This window comes from Furipterus horrens, unplaced genomic scaffold, assembly GCF_987537825.1.
Source record: "Furipterus horrens unplaced genomic scaffold, mFurHor1.1.pri manual_scaffold_12, whole genome shotgun sequence".
NCBI classification, from domain to species: Eukaryota; Metazoa; Chordata; class Mammalia; order Chiroptera; family Furipteridae; genus Furipterus; species Furipterus horrens.
In genome coordinates, this window is record NW_028327182.1 from 54,112,372 (window position 1) to 54,131,729 (window position 19,358).

A 19,358-nucleotide genomic window follows, 5' to 3' on the forward strand; every position below is an offset into this window, starting at 1 on the left:
CATCACACAGAGTATCTAAAGGACTGTCACTCAAGAGTCAAGATTTACATAAAAGTAATCAAACATATCCTTAAGTGAAACAGGTCAGTTTTTTTTAACTGTGTATGGCAGTGAAGAATTCAGTGGCTACCAGGGCAGTTTGTTGTCACCACCCTGACCAATGGATGCTGAGGAGCCAGTGGTTTTACCCACCTTTGCATTGGAATCTTAAGAGCAAATGTCTACACAGTGGGAAACACACATAGCATCTTAGCATTATTATGAAAATAGTTTTGAATTTGTTGGCCCTGTGAGGATATTGGGGATTCCCAGGGAACTACCAACAACAGTTTAAAAATCTTTGAACAACTTTAAGGAATAAGTGTTATTTAAACTGCTTAGAAGAATCTGTTGCTTTTGTACTCTAATGTTTGCATATAAATTATTTTTGCCTTTTTTATTGTCCTTCTACAGTTGTCTCCATTTTCTCACCATTATTTGCATATAATTTAAATGCTAGTTTGTGTCATTTCATTTACTCCTTAGACCAAATTCCCTAAACTACTATTTTGTGGGAATATCAATTGAGTTTGCTATAAATACTGAAATTAATAAAAACGACTTAAAAAATTAAGTCATGCTTTCTTCTTATGCAGGTTAACTTCTTTTATCTTCCTCCTTTCCTACTTCCTCTGTCCTTTTGTGTGGGTTAGTGAAATTTTATTCCTTAGTTTAATCAGGTTTCCCATTATCTGAAAGCTACCGTGGTGGACACTATTATTATAACATACCAGCAGTCAGGCTAGTGACCCCTGGGTCTCTAATGAATATAAATGATTCTAGTCATCACCAGGAAGGGCTGGCAGTATTCAGCAATGGGGCTGAAAACTTCAGTTGGCCCCCATTTGTTTTCTACAATACATTAACAGAGAGAAAGCCACCAACCAGCCTTAGTTCCTGCACTGATGAACATTTAAAGCCTCTCACACCGTATTTGGGCAGTGTTTCCCTATTTTGCATTAAGACCATGACTGGTGAATTAACCATCACCCTGACTTTCTAGGAATCTGTGGGGATGCTGTAGTATCATTCATACAGAATGAAGCAGAAATTCAAGGTGGTAGCTGTCTTTGATTGTAAACCATCTTCTCTTCTCAAATACTAAAAATGCCCTTTGAAGTAATCGATGAGATGTTTATTTCCTTTCCTATATTTTAGACATTATCTTTAGACATTAGTTAAAAAAGTGTATTAGTACACACACTTAAAATGTTGGCTTATTCTTTTTTAATTATAAGGTTTATCTTAACATCAGAAAAAATAATTTTCTATTCTAGCTATCCCAATCACTATTAACTAGATTCAAAGCAAGTTGCTTATTACATTTTGTTTTTATGTAAAACAAGGCTGAAATAATCATGAAATTATACTATTACTATTATGTGGTAGTCCATTTTATATGTATTTATGTATAGAGAGATTATTGTTTTAAAGTAGTTATATATTTAAAATATTGGTTGATCATGGAAGAGTGTAGTTTAAGGTAGAAATCTAAAGATAATAAGAGTTGAGAAATCTGAGAATTATTTTTACTATCTGAAGGAAAAAGAGAGCATTTAAATTGAGGCATTTCTTGCCACTTGTTAACCTAACAGACAGCATGACAAGCTGTCACACATGCTACTAAATGAATGTTAAGATTTTACCCTTAAAAGAAAGAAAGCTATAATTGCAGGAAAAAAGCTGATCAGACACAAGTTTTCTGTCTTCAAATGGAATTGTCACTAACAGAAAAGTAGGGTGAGCCAGAAGTAGGATGTGGGCGAAACCATACACCTTTGCAAATTCAGGTATTTCCAAGTCAGGAGACTAATAATTTAGAAAGATTTCTCCTCTTCATACAACTTATAAAATTAAGAAAAACTAAACTGAGAAGAAGAATGTTCTGAATTTTTGTGTTCTGTACTTCTGGCCCATTGGCGACAGGCCATATACATTTATCTAGCTAAACCTGATTTGATGTATCTGCAGCTTCATTGTCCTTATGCCGCTATCTTTTATTTTATTATAGTCTAAATGTGGAAGCGTTGTTAGCTCTGACAGGAATACATTTACTTCGGTATTTTCCTTTTCCTAGTGGTGTTTAAAGCCTGGAGGAGTGGAGTAAGGAGGGGAGAGGAGCTGTACACTGTGGGCTTGATTAGGTTTATTCCTGGGTGATTGTCAGGATTCCTGTGACCTCAGCTGATTCTTTTTCAAATTAAATGAGTTGGATCAGCCCTAGGCAATCTACCCTCTTTGCATGTGTCTGTAACTTCCAGTGCTTTTCCAGAATTTTGCTGCCCTGTTTTATCCCTTAACTGTCTGTACTCCTGAGGTTGGAATCCTTTCAAGGGAGCTGAGAATCAATTCTGGAGCTTATTCCCAGTTTAGGGATGCCTTAGGTAAAACAGGTGGCTTTGAACTTAGTTAAAAGGTCCAATTATGAGGTAATGTATCTTTTTCTCTCTTCTTTTAAATGTGTCAGTTTGTTGACTGGCATGCTTGCTTTCTGACTGACTAAAGTGTTCTTTCAGGGAAAGTTTCAGCCTCTAGATCAAGTTGTGATGGATGACATGTTTCCGAATTGCATCTTATTGCTGAAACTTCCTGAACTTGAGAAGTTACTTCGACATGTGACAGAGGAAAAAGGTAGTATACAGCGTTTGAAATGAAGCTGATGGCTGCTGGAAAGGCTGGGCATCTGTCTGAGAATGTAGTTGCTTAAAGGCCACTGAATGTCATGCTTATTCTACGTGAGTCATAGAGGGGGGACTGTCATTCAGATTTTGCTCCCACTTGTCAATTCTAGTCCTCTCTTGCTTTGGATTGTTCAGTCTTTGACATTCCAACCAGTGAAATGTGATGGTCTGTCTCCTATAGGGCCGGGGTTCACAAGCCTTGGGCTTCAGTCTCACTTCTTTGAATTAGTCAATGACTTTAACTGCTTTCTGCCTCAGATTTCTCATTTGTAAGATTACATAAAACCTTTTTTATTGATTTAAGACACAGTTACTAAGCATCTACTAAGAAGCATATTTTGAGCGATGGTGCTAAGCCCTGGCAATGCTTATATAAATAAGACATTATTCTTTCTCTCACTTAACTTTGAGTCTGATAGGAGCACATGACAAGTAGGGCAAACAATAGGGACTAATAGAGATGAACTCAGGGTTTTCTGGGGATGCACAGGACGGGTTTAAAACCTGGCATGAGTTGAGTGGAAGTGTGAGTCAGTTGGTAGTGTTTTGCTCTCCTTAGAGGGAAATGACCTCTAAGTGGAGTTCTGAAGAAGACGTCAGAGTAGCAATGTCACAGAGGCATGGATGTATGGAAAAGTTTGTCACATTTAAGAAATTCCAGGGAGTTCAGTGTGGTTTGAATATAGGATGCCAGGGATGGATTTGGGTTACAAAGGAAGAAGTGGGGCAAGGATCCTGGGCAAGGGTTCAGATGGTGAAGTGCATTATATTTGTCTGGACTTTACCTAATGATACTGGAATGTCAGCAGAGATTTAAGCAGAAAGGCGATAGTATGGAGTATGTTGGAAAAGCTGAGGCCAGATTCCCAGAGGCTGATGCAGTGGTCTGAACAGGAGATGATGGTAGCCTGAGCTTAGGAGATGGAACTAGAAGGAAGTTGCAATTTGGAGGTAGAACCAATTACATTTAGTGATTGAATGGTAATCAAGGAGAGAGAAGAGTCAAGGATGACTTCTGGGGACGTGCCTTGCCCAACAGGATGTGTAGTGGTAGCATCCTGGAGACAGGAAATATGGGTGGGAGGAGTAACTTGGGGGTAACAGAAGAGATGAATTTTAGATATTATTCATTTGAATTTAAGGAGAAAGTGAGGCAGTGTGTGCAAATGTATTTTGACCAATTAGGAGCACTAAACAAATTTAGCATCAGTGTTTCAAAAAATCATCCAAGTAGTTTCATGGTTAAAATGGAAGCATTGCTGGAACCAGAACAATAGGCTGATAAGTTGTGATTGTTCAGGGTCACACTAAGTTTGGCCAACTATAACAGCTCTTCTAGGATCAAGCAAGCGCTGAGTCCAAGAAGTGTAAGCTGAACAGTGAGAAAGGAGAGAACCTCATTGATTGCATTTTACATTTGAAGGGTCTACTGAATTCACACTTGGCCAGATTTAATGCTTCATTTCGTTTCTGAGGGGTGTGTGGTGCCAAGGTTTTATCAAAGCAGTCCATTAAAGACATTCCCTGATGCTGAGTTTCGCAGGAATAAGCAATCATTTTCTGGTGACGAGTGAGTAGCTCATAACCATTTCTGAAAGCTAAAGTAAGGAATAATTATAATTCATTTTAATTATGTCAAGTTAACACAGTTGAAAATGCAATAACTCATTTTCAAAGTTCTTACATTAGCTGTATAAGAACAGTTAAAAGCAAACCCAGAAACCCAGATTCCGAAAGGGTGTTAATGTATTGGCATTTGTTAGCTTACAGCCTGTTTCAAAGCAAGAGCTGCGCCCTCTCTCATTCCTTCCTTCTTGCACACCAAATCCTTGACCTCATATTGAATCATCTGAATTTCCATCCTATTTCTTCACTTCTCAACATTGCTTAGCTTTTGAAGTCCTGCTGTACCGGAACTGCATACGCTATACTTAACCTTGTTTAGCTCTAAATAATGAGCTGTACACTTCAAAATACTGTGCATTTCCCTTGGAGCTTCATGTTGTCCTTGAATATAGAACTCACATAAAGAAAAACATTGTACATGTTTGTGTTTTGGGCCAAGGGGTGAAACAAGTAATGTGGAATTGCTTATGTGTATTTTGATAGAGAGACCTTTTTGAGAATGAGGTGTGCAAGATATTTCTTTTCTTGTTTTAATACTGTGTTTAAATCTTACATTGTTTTAAGATTTACAGACTGTAGTTCATTAGGGGGAGATTTTAATTATGAAGAAAGCTGCCAAAACTTCTAGAGAATTGCATTTATCTTTTACTGTGTGAAATTTAATCCAAATTACTTCGTGCTTTGCCATGCTATCATTAAAAAAGAAAGAAAGAAAAATTTGAATCCTAGAGATTTTAGAAACCTGATATATATAGAGGTTGATAATATGTCTGCTTTGAAAATGAAAGTGCATAAGCAGATAAAGCAATTTTTAAATTAAAAATATAGTTACAGAAAAACTCAGAGGAAAAAATATGTATATATTATTTGTACCAACCTCAATAATCAAAAATTTAAATATTTTGTTATATTTGCTTCATATCTTTTGGGGAAAGAATTTCTTTAAGAATAATCTGGTAATCTGATCTCAGGATCTAATGGTCTGCAAGAAAAATTAAAAATGTATTTTCTATATGGTTTTGAACAAATCATTCAAAACTTTCAGCATCCTTTATCTGTCAGATGAAGAGTTTGAAGGGTTGTGAGTATCCCCTATATTCTGTCACACATTATAATTAGTATTCTATAAAGTTGTTCTAACTCATAAAATGAAACTTGCATTCTCTTAGCTTTATGGTGTTGAGATTTCTGAATGATCGACATCTGGACATCATTTAAGTATTGCCATTAATAGTATCTAGTATCTACTACAAAGTGATACTTCAGGAATTGAATGAAATAATACAAGTAAACCGATGCCTAAAGAGTGCTGGGTATATAGTAAATGTTAGTACTATTAAGACTTCTAAATTAGAAAATTTTAAATTCTTTGCTGATGTTTAAGTGCTAGGTACACAGTGGTGACCAACACACATTTCTTTGGTCCATATATTAATATATATTCAAGTGGTTTAAATAGGAGAGGGGATAATCGGATAATAAATATCTTCCATGTATTGAGAATTATTCTATACCATCTCTATAATTATTGTTTTACATGTATTGTTGAATCCTGGCCCTGGCAGTAATTCCTTTATTATAACCTGCATTTTTATAAATGAGGAAATAGGCTCAAAGAGTTTAAGTAAGTTAACTAATGTCAAAGAACTTGAAGTGGTAGAATTAACTCGAACTCATGTCTGTCTGCCTGGCAGCAACTCTTTCTCTTCCTTCTTACAACATAGGTTGTCACATGTAAAAATAGAAACTTTAAAAAATTTTAGGCCTGCGAGCCAAGTGTCGCTGGTTCGATTCCCAGTCAGGGCACATTACTAGATTGCACGTCAGGTCCCCAGTTGGGGGTGCGAGTGGGAGGCAACCACACAGTGATGTTTCTCTCCCTTTCCTTCTCCTTTCCCCTCTCTCTAAAAATAAATAAACAAATAAATTATTTTAAAAATAAAAAAAAAAAAAAAAAATCTTGCCCTGCCTGGTGTGGCTCAGTTGGCTGGAGTGTTGTCCCATAATTGGAAAGGTCACAGGTTCAATTCCTGGTCAGGGCACATACCTAGGTTGCAGGTTCTGTCCCTGGTCGGGTCATGTGCAAGAGGCAACTGATCAATATTTCTCTCTCACATTGAAATTTACCCCCCCACCTCCTCTCTCCCTCCCTTCCCCTCTATCAAACCAATAAGCATGTCCTCAGGTGAGGATTAAAAAATCTTTTAAAAAATCTTGTATCACCTCTTAATAGTTTCCCTTTGTGAGGTAAAAAGGGAGGGATAGGAAATAGACGTAGAGAACTTTGACAGCTTAAGGAAAAGGAAATTTTTCTCATCCTGGCAGTGAGCTTTCTTTTTTCAAGGCACTATTTTATCATGTTTTAGTGATTGCCTTGGGTGCTGGCTGCTTATTTGATTTGGGATTATTGCCTATTTATAATTAGTGTTTAGTTCCATTCTCTATTTTATTGCTAAGATTGTTAAATAAAAAACAAACAAGACTGCTAAAGAGTGGTCAGGTACTATCGATGAATGACAGGGAACAAAAATAAAGAAGAAAGCTGCTATTTTTTTTTAACTTCCATCCTCTCCACAGGAACTGTGTAGATAGAATAAAACTTCACATACTCTAATTCCCCAGCCAGTTATTTTGATTAGACTCCAGATGTTGTCTGAAAAGTCTGTGGCATTAAAAATATGATTAAGCCTGTTAGGTTTAGGAAAACCTTCCCCCCTTGCCTTCTCCCTGCCAAGTAAACCCAGCCATGGCTGTTTGTATCCTGAATGATGATGGCAGTGACCTTAGTTAGCACTGCTGGCTTTATTAGTGAAGGAAATGATATGTCTTTGATAGCTCTGGAGCTCAGCACGTTTCTTGCCAAAGCAACTCATTCAGTGGAGAGATGACAGGAGAAAAGACTAATAAAGGGTTAGGAACTTCATCTTGAGTATAACACTTTGTTTCATATTGCAAGCAAAACTGCATTGCACTGTCCAGTGTGATTAATGGGAAGAGCCAGGAAAATTTACCTGATTAAAATGCCCTGAATACATTTGCCAAGTTCTTATTCCCAGGAGGCAAGATTATATGAGTTTCTCAGTTGTGGAAAACACTGAGAAAGTAGATGTGAAAATGTGCTCTAGGCTGTTTGTTCAATAATCCATCAGGGAAGTGCAAGTTTGTGAACAGATTACCCAATTGGTGAACATATTATTTAATTGTGGACTCAGTTTTATACCATCTCTATTTTGTAAACCCAGTCTTTCTAGATGTTAGAAACCAGTTTTATAGGCACCAGATACACTGGAGAAAGAAACTTTCCCAGCACGTGTGCATATTATCTAACTTACTAACTCTCACAAATATTAAAATTTAGGACATGGATAAATATGTTTTATTTTTCATGATTATGAGTAATCTGTGGCCTTCATGAGTATTTTAAGTCTTCTTATAAAAATTTGTAAATTTTAAAGTTAAGCAGTAGTTTATGCACTTGGTCCTTGTACAGCATTATGAGATATTCAAATTTGGTATTTTTTAATGATCATCTTGTCCAGGGAATGTTTCATTTGCAATAAATTTTAATTTTAAAACTTCCTAGAAAAGAAAAGAAACTTCAGGCCCAGCTGGTTTCATTTGTGAATTCTACCATACTTTGAGAAAGAAAGAATGCTAAAAAATAAATAAATAAATAATTCTTTCAGAAATTAGATGAAGCAACTATTTAACTTTATGAAGCCAGAATTACCCCATATCAAAATCAAAATTATTACAAAAAGAAAATTAGGCCAATATTCCTTATGATAATAGAAAAAAAATAACAAAATATTAGCAAGGGTAGTAGCATTATAACGAAGCCAAAGGAATTCTACTCCCCTTCCCCCCTCCACTACTGGGAAACTCGCTGTCATTGAAGCCTCTGCCTTATGCTCTTGTGGGGAGGCAATGGGGACAAATGGTAGTGGGCATTGGCCTCTGAGACCAGGTGTTCTTTACCTACCAAATGAGGTTTCCTAGCCCAAGGCATGCAGAGTAGGGGAGCATGTGGAGAGGGGGTCAGAGTTCTGCCTGGTGCCAGGGACCTGGGAGTAAGCACACAGCAATATCTGCTTGCATTGTGTCTATTTTATATATTTGTATCTACGTCTATATATAATTTTGTTTAAAAAGAAAAAAGTGGGGTTTATCACCGTGATGAAAAATTGATTAAACATAGAAAAATCAGTATAATTCACCATATTTACACATTATAAAAGAAAAACTGTATGATCATCTCAGTAGATAGAGAAAAAAACATTTGACAAAATTCAGTCATAATATCAATTCTCAGCAGCTTAGAAGTAAAAGGGAGCTTCCTCAGTCCGGTAAGGGGCATCTGTGAGAAACCTAATCTAATATCATACTTCATTGTAAAATACAACACTCTTTTCTCCTTAGATTAGGTACAAGATACGAATGTCTACTCTCACCACTTCTCTTTACCATTGAAGTGGAAGTCCTAACAGTTTCAATAAGATGAGAAAAATATAAAAGGTATACGGATTGAAAAGTAAATAGTGAAACATTTACTCATAAACAATATGTTAATGTATTTAAGAAGCTCAAAGGAATCTACAAAAAATTATTAGAACTAATGAACAGGTTCCCAGGATACAAGGTCAGTATTCAAAAAAGAATTCTATTTCTGTATACTAGCAGTGAATAATCAGACAGTAGAATAAAAACATAGCATTTATAATATCAAAAATCATTAAGTTTCAGAAATAAATATAACACAGTATGTGTAAGGCCAGTTCACTGAACATCACAAAACATTGCTGAGAGAAAGAAGAATTAAATAAATAGAGAGATATACCATGCTTATGAATTAGAAGACTCAATATTGTTAAGGTGTTCATTTCTCCTAGCAGAAATTGAACCTGCAGTAGTCAAAACAATTGTGAAGAAGGAAAAGTTTGGAGAACTTACACAATCTGTTTTTAACTCTTATTATAATAAGCTAAAATAATCAAGAAAGCATGTCACTGGTATAAGGACAATTTTATAGAAATATGGAACAGAGTAGAGAATCCAGACGTAGAGCCACACTTAAGTTTTATTAAGATAATTCAGTGGGCAAAAGGATAACCTTTTCAACAAATGACCTGGTAAAATTGATTCTCCATATGAAAAACAGTTAATGTTGACCCCCACCTCACCATCATACAGAAAAATTAACTCAAAATGGATCAGAATTAATTCAAAATTAAAAGAAAACTTAAAGTTCTAAAAGAAACATAGAAAACTTTTGTGTAGATAGGCAAAGATTTCTTCACCTCACCATCATATAGGAGAATTTAAATAAGGCACTAGTTTAAATGAAAACTTAAACATCTAAAAGAAAACACAGAAGACCTTTTTGTGGGTAGACAAAGATTTCTTAGGGCACAAAAACTACTAGCTATAAAAAAATTATAAAGTATAATATTGAGACAACTATGTATGGTAACAGCTGGGATACTGGGAATATTGAGGGAAACACTGTAAAGTATATGGTTGTCTTAACAATGAAGCAGTACCTGAAACCCATACAAAATAAGATGAAAAAATATATAAATTACTTTTCATGAAAATTAACAGCTTCTGTTTTTTGAAAAACAAAATTGAGGAAAAAGATAAAGCCACAATTGGAAGCGAGTATTTACATGGCATATATCTGATAAAAGATATGTATCTCAAATATATAAACTCTTTTAACACAATAATGATATGATATGCAACCCAGTAAAAAAACAGCAAGCAGTTGAAACAGACACTTAAAGAATTACGAATAGCTCATAAGCACATGAAAGCATGTTCAATATCATTAGTCACCAGGGAAATGTAAATTAAAGCCACAAGGAATGTCATTAGTATCCACAAGAGGGGCTAAAACAGAAAAGGCTGACAGTAAATTGTGGAACAATTGGAACTACCCTACCTGGCTAGTGGAAGCATAGAAGGGTTTAACTACTTGGAACTTTTTTTTTTAAGTATGTTTTATTGATTATGTTGTTACAGTAGTTCCAATATTTTTTCCTTTTGCTCCCCTCTGCCCAGTACCCCCCTTCCCCCAGCAATCCCACCCCTCTTAGTTCATGTTCGTGGGTCCTGCATACAAGTTGTTTGGCTTCACCCTTTCCTATACTATTCTTAACATCCCCCTGTCTATTTTGTACCAACCAATTATGCTGCTTAGTCCCTGCACCATTTCCCCATTTCTCCCCCTCCCCACTCCCAGCAGATAGTCCTCCAAATGATCCCCATACCTATGATTCTGTTCCTATTCTGGTTTGCTTAGTTGGATTTTGTTTTTATTTTTTAGATTCAGTTGTTGATAGTTGTGAGTTTGTTGTCATTTTAGTGTTCATAGTTTTGATCTTCTTTTTCTTAAGTAAGTCCCTTTGACATTTCATGTAATAATGGCTTGGTGATGATGAACTCCTTTAGCTTCACCTTGTCTGGGAAGCACTTCATCTGCCTTTCCATTCCAAATCATAGCTTTGCTGGATAGAGTAATCTTGGTTGTAGGTCCTTGCTTTTCATCACATTGAATACTGCTTGCCAGTCCCTTCCTGCCTGCAAAGTGTCCTCTGAGAAACCAGCTGATAGTCCTATAGGCACCACCCTGTAGCCAACTCTCTGCCTCTCTTGCTGCCCCCAGGACTCTGTCTTTATCTTTCACCTTCCATCTCAGTCATGATGCATCCTGGTGTGGTCACCTCTACTTGGAATTTTTTATAACTCAGTAATTACCTTCCTAGATATTTACCCAAGACTCATTGTAACCAAGCAAACCAGGGCTTGTCCATGTGTCGCCTTGATACACGACCCAACAATTAGTGCTGAAGGAAAATGTTTTTTATTGATAGGATTCCAACCTGGGTGGGGGTGAGGGGGAAGCTGGGATCACTCCTGCTCAGAGCCCTGTTCTCCCACAAGACCCAGTGCTTCCCTTACTCCCCATCAGGCTATAAGCCAAAAACATGCCCAAGAAGTTCCCCATAACCTTATCTGTTCTTAAGCTGGTTGCACAGTGGTCCATCCCCTCTGGAATGTACACCTGTGGGTTTCAGAATCACCATCCTCTCCCAGCAGCTCTCTCCTTCAGGATCTCGGGTATGTTGTCTTCAGCCTCCATGTAGTAGTCCAGGAAAACATGTGCCATATTACACTGGATCATGGTGGAGTCCTGGGAGGCACACAACCCAAGAAAATGGCTTTTCCATAAGTCCTTCAGAGAAGCAGAAGTCTATATTCCTGGTCACAGTTCAGCATTCAGTCATCTCCCATGTATCCATGCTTGGTTCAGCGGGTTCCCACACAGCTCCATCAGCTCTTTCCTTACACTTTTTCCTCAGCCCACATGGCTGCCTTCTTCACCACAGCAGGCCACGTGGTGGAATCCTGACTAAAAACTGCATAGCTGCTTGTTGCTTCCTCTCAGATCTCATGCTGAATCCCCCTACTCATGGCTCCTTCCTCATAGGTCTTCTCTCTCTGTCCACCCTTCTTTTAAATGTTGACCCAGAGCTTCCTCTGTGACCTCATATCTGGCTCCTGCTACAATGTACTACTTTTGCTAGTTCCCTGGAATCTTTTACCTTCTTTTGGCTGCCATCTTTAGTCTCGGCAAGTGTTCTAAGTGCCGCACGGGCCTCTGCCTCCCCTGGCTATGTCATGACTCAGGATACGCCCTTAATGTCAGTACACCCTGGGGGGCTGCAGCACAACTATCAATTAGTTATCAACTTGTCATTGTAATGCAAAGTACCTTAAGCTTATCGTCCACTTCTCCCTCTCCCCAACCAAAGGTTTGGTGAGAAAATACTTTATTTTGGGGGTCCCCCACTCTGCACCCTGTTACATTATGACAACATAGATCTGTGCAAGGACTTATGCAAGAATGTTTAGAACAGCCTTTTTATTTCAGAGCAACTTTTTCAAAATAGACAAAAACTGAAAACAACCTAAATGTTCTTTAATAGGTGAGTGGGTAAACAAAATGTGGGAATACATACACAGGATATACTCCATAATATAAAGTAAGGAACTACTGCTAACTGCAACAGAATGGAAGAATCTCAAAGAAATTATGTTGAGCAAAGGGGGATGTTCACAAAAAAGCACACATTGTGCTGTTCTGTGAAGTTCTAGGGTAAAGGAAAAAATGATAGCAGATCAGCGGTCACCTGAGGTCTAGGTGGGGATGGAAGAATTGATGGCAGAAGTAAGGGAACTTTCTGGGTGATGGTTACATGACTATATGTACATCTGTCCATACTCTGCAAATTGTATACTTAATACGGGTAAGTTTATCATGTGAACATTATTACTAAATAAAATTGATTTTTAAAAGTGAACTGGTTACTCATCCAGCACAAGAATCTAAGCTTCCTGATTTCTGACAGTTTTTTCTTTGCTGTCTTCCTCCCACATTGTCCCCTACAAGATAATGTTGGCCCTTTTCCTATTTCCCAAAGTCCAGTGATGGAATGTGGTAGCAAGGCGGGAGTGAGGAATGGTTGAGATTTGAGCCTAGGCTTCTAAGAGGGTGGTTTGGGAGAAGGTGAACAGTTTGGCTTTAGGCACAAAGGGCTTCAACTCAGGCTGTGGGCTTCCTGATTGGGTTTGTTTATTCTTCTTGAGGCTAGATGAAGTCACCCCAGGAGAAAGGTACGATTGGCCTTGGAGGTGGAGGAAGAGGTAGAGCTAGAAAGAAATCAGAGGAAAAGTTATCACAGATATAGAAAAACTGAGAGATTTTATAGAACCGTAGAGGAGAGGTTTACCCACAAATAAGAGGGTCAGAAGTACTGAGGCTGGTGAATAGCTAATTAATTTTGTTAAAATGCACATCAGATCCACAGCTTTTCATTCAGCCTGAGTAGGAGTCCCACTACTGTTTACTAGCACAGTGACTTTGGACAATTTATTTACTCACACCCAGTCATTTAAGAAGGTAACAGATAATGCTTTTCATTGGCTTTTCATTCTGAGCATTCGGTGAGAAAATGTGTATAAAAAATGTAGCACAAGCCTGAATGTATATTAGTTTCTGATGTTATTTTTGTGAACATAAAATGAGGTCGTCGGTTCTCATTTGTTCTTAAATAATAATAGGTACTTGTTATGTGCCAGGTGTTGTGCTATCAGGTTTGTATGGATCATCCCATTTAATAGTGACTTCCCAAGGTGACATTGTGTGCTGTGTGTTTAGGAACTGAGGAAGTATGGTTCAGATCCTATGTTTCTTCTTCTGAAAGAGTATTTTCAAGAGAAAAAGGAGTAGCCTGAAAGGGGCTCAGAGAGTGGGAGGGAAGAAGTAAACTGGCAGACTGTTCTTTCAGGGAATTTAGAGGTGGAGACGAGAGAAGTGAGTAATCAAGGCAGGATTTCTTAGAAGAGACCTGAGCATTGAGCTTTGGAGATTATTTGTCTTAGGCAGTGAAAGCACTTTTTTTTTTTTATTGTTATTCTATTATAGTTGTCCCAATTTTTCCCCATTTGCCCTCTTCTACCCAGCCCACCCCTATGCTTCCACAGTCAATCCCCACACCACTGTCCATGTCCATGGGTCATTCAAAAATCTTTGACTAGTCTCTTCCCCTTCTTTCCACCATTACCCCCAACCTACCCCCACCCCCCAGCCCGGTCACTGTCTGTTCCATGTTTCCGTGCCTGTGGTTCTGTTTTGTTTGTTAGTTTATTTTGTTCGTTAGGTTCCTCTTATAGGTGAGATCACATGGTATTTGTCTTTCCAACGCCTGGCTTATTTCACTTAGCATAGTAGTCTCCAGTTCTGTCCATTATGTCACAAAAGGTAGGAGTTCCTTCTTTCTTTCTGCTGCATAGTATTCCATTGTGTAAAATGTACCAGTTTTTTGATCCACTCATCTACAGATGGGCACTTAGGCTGTTTCCAGCACTTGGCTATTGTAAATTGTGTTGCTATGAATATAGGGGTGCATAAATTCTTTGCATTGGTGACTCAGAATTCTTAGAGTATACTCCCAGCAGCAGCATTGCTGGGTCAAAAGGCAGTTCCATTTTTAGTTTTTTGAGGAAACTCCATACTGTTTTCCACAGTGGCTGCACCAGTCTGCATTCCCACCAACAGTGCACTAGGGTTCCCTTTTCTCCACATCCTCACCAGCACTTGTTTGTTTATTTATTCTGACAGTTGTGAAATGGTATCTTACTGTGGTTTTAATTTACTTCTCTCTGATGGCTAGTGATGTTGAGCATCTTTTCATATGTCTATGAACCATCTATATGTCCTCCTTGGAGAAGTGTCTATTTGGGTCCTTTGACCATTTAGTGAACAGGACTTCTAAAAATCCATTAAACAGTGTACATATTTTGAGTGATGGCTGTATGCTCTTAGAATTCCCCAAATGTACATGGAGTAGGACATCATCTCCAGGGACTTCAAGTCCAGTCTCCTCTACCTGGTTCTGCAGCAGGCTGTTTGCTGAGGTGGTCCTAGGGATAGCAGACCTTACACCTTGGAAACCTCAAACTTCTGGCAGTATGCCATTTGCGACAGTGCCTCCTTTTTGTTATTTAGTGGCAGGTCCTGAGGAGAGCTGCATAGGTGCAGCCATCACTCCAACCTGCCTTCTATTGCCCACAATATTGACAGCCACAAGATGAACTGGGAGTGGAAGTGGGTTTCTACAGAAACCAAGAAACCCCATGAATGAAGTGTTACTGAGAAGAAAGTCGTTCATTAACATAGGAGGTGGATTGTGAAGACAGAAAGTATAATTTATAAGACATGAAACTTTTATACCTATAAAAAGGCCAGTTTGAGCATATCATAGATCTAAATTTCCCTGAAATAGCAATGGGAATACTGTAATTAACACAGTGAAAGAGAGATTTATCTTTTCTTTTTCCTCCACTAATCCCACCATGACAGTACTGAGTAGTTAAATATATATATTATGGTATGGAATTTTTATTTTTATTTTAGAAAAGTGGTCTTTTATTGAAAACATTGAGGTGAGCTTAAAATTATGTAGAAAAATTAACTTTTCTTCACTTGTTAATTTTCTATTTAAAAGTTACCTTTCCTACAGGTTTGTTTTTATAATCTGATGATTTGCTTAAATTCCCACTCATTTTAATAGTTCCTGAGGTACTCAAATTCTGTTTTGGAATTTTTTGATATCTCAACTGTACTCTCAGGTTTGTAAATTGATTTTTTTCTATTTAAAATATTTTAAGTATAAAATATTTTATATAAAATATATAATTTTAAAATTATCTTGTATATGATATAACCTTATGAGTTTTATTTTTTGTTTAATTTACTGTGCTCAGTCTTCTTCTTTCTTTTAATTCAGAAATAGACAAAAAGAAATATTACAAGTACAGCAAAGAGAAGACATTAAAGTGGTTGGGAAAAAAGGTATAGTACCTGTCTAGTACCTATGGCAAAAAATTTTCAATGTTCCTTTCTAAAACTAAAGAATGTGATAAATCTTAATCCAAAGACTATCTTGTATTTCCAATTAAGAGTGGTAAACTGTGTAAAGATACCCATTATGAGAAGAAATATTTTACTTTTCATCCTCTGTAACTCGTGTGTCTCTGGAGTTTGCTAGAAGTTTTCTTCCTTTTCTTTCTTTTATTTCCTTTCTTTCCTTCCTCCCTGCCTCCCTTCCTTCCTTTCTTCCTTTCATTCTTTCTTTCACCTGCATCCTCTTTTCTCCATGATCTCCACCACTGAATGAAGTTCTTACTCTTTGTTGGTGTAGATTTGAGTTTTCCAAGCTAGACAATACCAGGCCTGATGTGCATTTGCTGTGGTTGGTGCTGCAGGTGTCTCATATGTGGGTGTTGCTCATACATAGCCAGCCAAGGGCCCAAGGCAGACTGGATTCAGGCTTAGAGAAAGTGTGTCCTACTCAGTGTCTGTATGCTGAAGAGAGGTCATCTTCCAGGCACACCCTGTACCTTAGTGATCCTAAGAAGTAGACTGCATATAAGGTTGATTTAGTAAGTTACAACCTGTATTTTTCTTTTAATGGGATAGAATAGGATATGATGGATAGGATGGGATGGGATGGGATGGGATGGGATGGGATGGGATGGGATGGGAAGGGAAGGGATGGGAAGGGATGTATTAAAATTTAACAGAGTAAGGGCAAGTATTAAGTATGGCTCTATGGAACATTTTTATATGTTTCAGTACTAAGTTGCTGTGTATTTCTTACTGTGGACTGTGGCTGAAAACAAACAAACAAGAAATACTTTGAAACCCATTGGTCTAAGGATATAGTATACTTTCACATTGATTAAGAATCTTACCAGAGGAGATGTATTGCTGACAGTTTTTGCAAATCAATGATACCCAGGTGTTACAGTACCAATTCTTAGGATTCTCTTCTGTCTTTCATTTTATGAAAAACATGTTTGTATGTCATATGTTACTGGGTATATTAGGAGGCTGAGAGCATGGAAATGAACCTTGTAGAATCAAGGCTCCTACTATACAGAGAAGTGAAAAGATTTTAAAAGTGCTCCCATGTTTTACTTTTCATTCCCCTTAATATTAGTCTTTGTAGGTGAAGAATGAGTATAAGTGCTGAACAGAATCTTGCCATTTAGTTTTTGCCCTTAGGAAATGATAATGACATGAATAGCAAAGTAAAGGTTAAATTTATTGGGTTTCCTTTCTTAAATTTCTAGGATTTGGGAAATTTGCATTATTTTGTTTAGAAAATTATTACATATAAACTTTATGCCAGGTTCTGTTCTAAGGGCCTTATGTACAGGGCAGGGAAAAAAAATAGGTTTACGGTTTTGAGTACACGAAACAGTTTATTCATGTATTATTAGTTATTAATTATTGTATTATTTTCCATATGAACAACAGTAAACCTACTTTTGTCCCATCTTGTATATTAACTCATTTAATCTTCATAACAATCCTGTGAGGTAGGTAGCATTTTTATTCTCATTTCACCAAGAGGTGAAGTAATTAGTCTGTGGTCACAGAGCAAGGCCAAGCAGCCCAGTTCCAGAGTCAGTACTCTCATATTGTGTAGCACTTAAGAGAGTCTCTGTGTTGAGATCCTCCTGAAATGCTGTAGCTGCTGCTCAAACTTCCTCCAAATGTGCAGCCATCTCTCATCTTCTGATCTGCTGAAGAAATAACTTCTTCCTAGATCTTAAATGGATTGAGGACTATCTGGAAAGTTGTGGATTTCTAGAGTTAGTTCAAAATACTCTAAAATAATATTCTCTTCTGTTTATTTCATAGGTTAATCAGACTATGGCAGCATTAAAAACCAATAGCATAAATGTTGGTGCTCGGGTACAGTCAACTGCATTTTTCCCCAGTCACAGGATTTCTAGTGACAAGGAAGGTAAGTAAATAATTTCATCAGAAGTGATTTTTGTCTGGAGTATGCTGCTTATGTATAAATGCCTGTCTTATGATTTTAAAATCTTAATGTCTCAGAAACTTCAGATTCTTGCCTTTGTCTTCTCGTCTTGTGACAGTTGCACATTTTATTTCTGAACCAAGTAATATTTCTACCATTGGCCACTTCTGTCACTAATTGATACTTAAATCATTTGTTGAGCAAATTTTTATTTTGTGCTAATAACAACCCCTAACAATTCTGGCTTTCATTCATTGAGGGTATAATGTATGCCATATCTTTTACTAAATTGCCAGTGTGCACACATTATCTCACCTGACCCTGGTAAGTCTCATTTTACAATGAGATTCTTGAGGTTGTGTTCAGTCTCACCACCAGTAGATGGTAAAACTAAGCTTCTAGGGATCTGGTTTAACTCTGAAGCCCACACTCAAGCTTCTTGTTATACTGTTTGTGTAGAGTATCCAGTGAGCTGTATCTGTTTGCATCTTTCTCTCAAGAAGCATGTGTCTGGCTATAGGTTTCAATACTTCAATTTTAGATAAAAATTATTTACTTGGCAATTTTTTATTCTTTTAGGTTATTAAGATTACATTCTTTTGCCTTAGTATGCTCTTACTTATATATATATATATATATGTCGAGTAAAAACAGCTACATAATGCAATTAACATTCTCAAATGATGGGACAGAAATTATTCTGATATTAAGCATCAGTTCAGTGTTTCCCTTATCTAGGTATACAATTCTGAAACATCGGGCTTTAGTCATAAAAAAATAAAATAAAAATGAAGAACAGTGCCCTGTTTGTGACTGATGGTAATGAGGCAGTCTTTGATTTGCAGAAACATACCTTGAACACATAGCAAAGACAGATGATAGCTGACTCCAGCCATTCTGGTAGTAGTGGACAGCGCCCTTGCCGTATTGAGTTTACTAGCTGTCAGTGTCTTTGGTTGACTTTAACAAAAGAAGAGAGAGGACTGAGTCAGATAAATTGATGCATGAATGGGTAGATGAAAGGTGGATAAAACCATAGATTTTTTTGTTTTTGTTTTTAAATAGGAGAAGGGATGTTAGAAGTTATTTAGATAGATGTCGTTTAAAAATATGAAAAACTGTGGTCTTAGAGAAGTAGATGATTTATCCAAGGTCACTCATCCTGGCTAGCAGACCAGGTCTTCTGCTCCCAGTCCAATGTTTTCATAGTCTCTTAATATAAGGGTCTGGGTTTTGCTATATTGCCATTTAGTGGTCTAGCTGTAAAATAAGCTTTACACTCTTTATGCTAGTTCCTTTTTTAGATATTTAGTTTGATATGGTACCAGAAGAAGCAAACAAATGACATATTGGCATTCTTAAAATTATTTTGTCTGTTCATGACTCATTGAATAATTACTAGCCCAGAACCATGAGCACATTTTGAGAAGAGTTCAATAATAACTCCCATTTCAGCATTGGCAATGAAAACCTCTTACTGAAGACTTTCTGAGATTAAGTGGTCCAAGAAGCAGACACTTTCTAAATAATACTAAGGCAGCCCTGGCCAGGGGGCTCAGTTGGTTGGAGTGTCTTCCCTACACCAAATGTTGCGGTTTTCATCCCAGTCAGGGCA

General features: G+C 37.3%; 1 protein-coding gene across 5 annotated transcripts in view; it reads left to right on the forward strand.

Annotated features, from left to right (window-relative positions):
* Positions 1-19,358, forward strand: part of RNASEH2B (ribonuclease H2 subunit B) — a 93,658-nt gene that overhangs the window by 39,501 nt on the left and 34,799 nt on the right. For all 5 annotated transcript variants that reach the window (XM_090258187.1, XM_090258182.1, XM_090258184.1 and 2 more), the window contains exons 5-7: positions 2,556-2,670; positions 15,698-15,762; positions 17,620-17,725. In XM_090258187.1, coding sequence (XP_090114313.1) covers positions 2,556-2,670; positions 15,698-15,762; positions 17,620-17,725 — 286 coding nt within the window. The remainder of the gene's footprint in view (positions 1-2,555; positions 2,671-15,697; positions 15,763-17,619; positions 17,726-19,358) is intronic.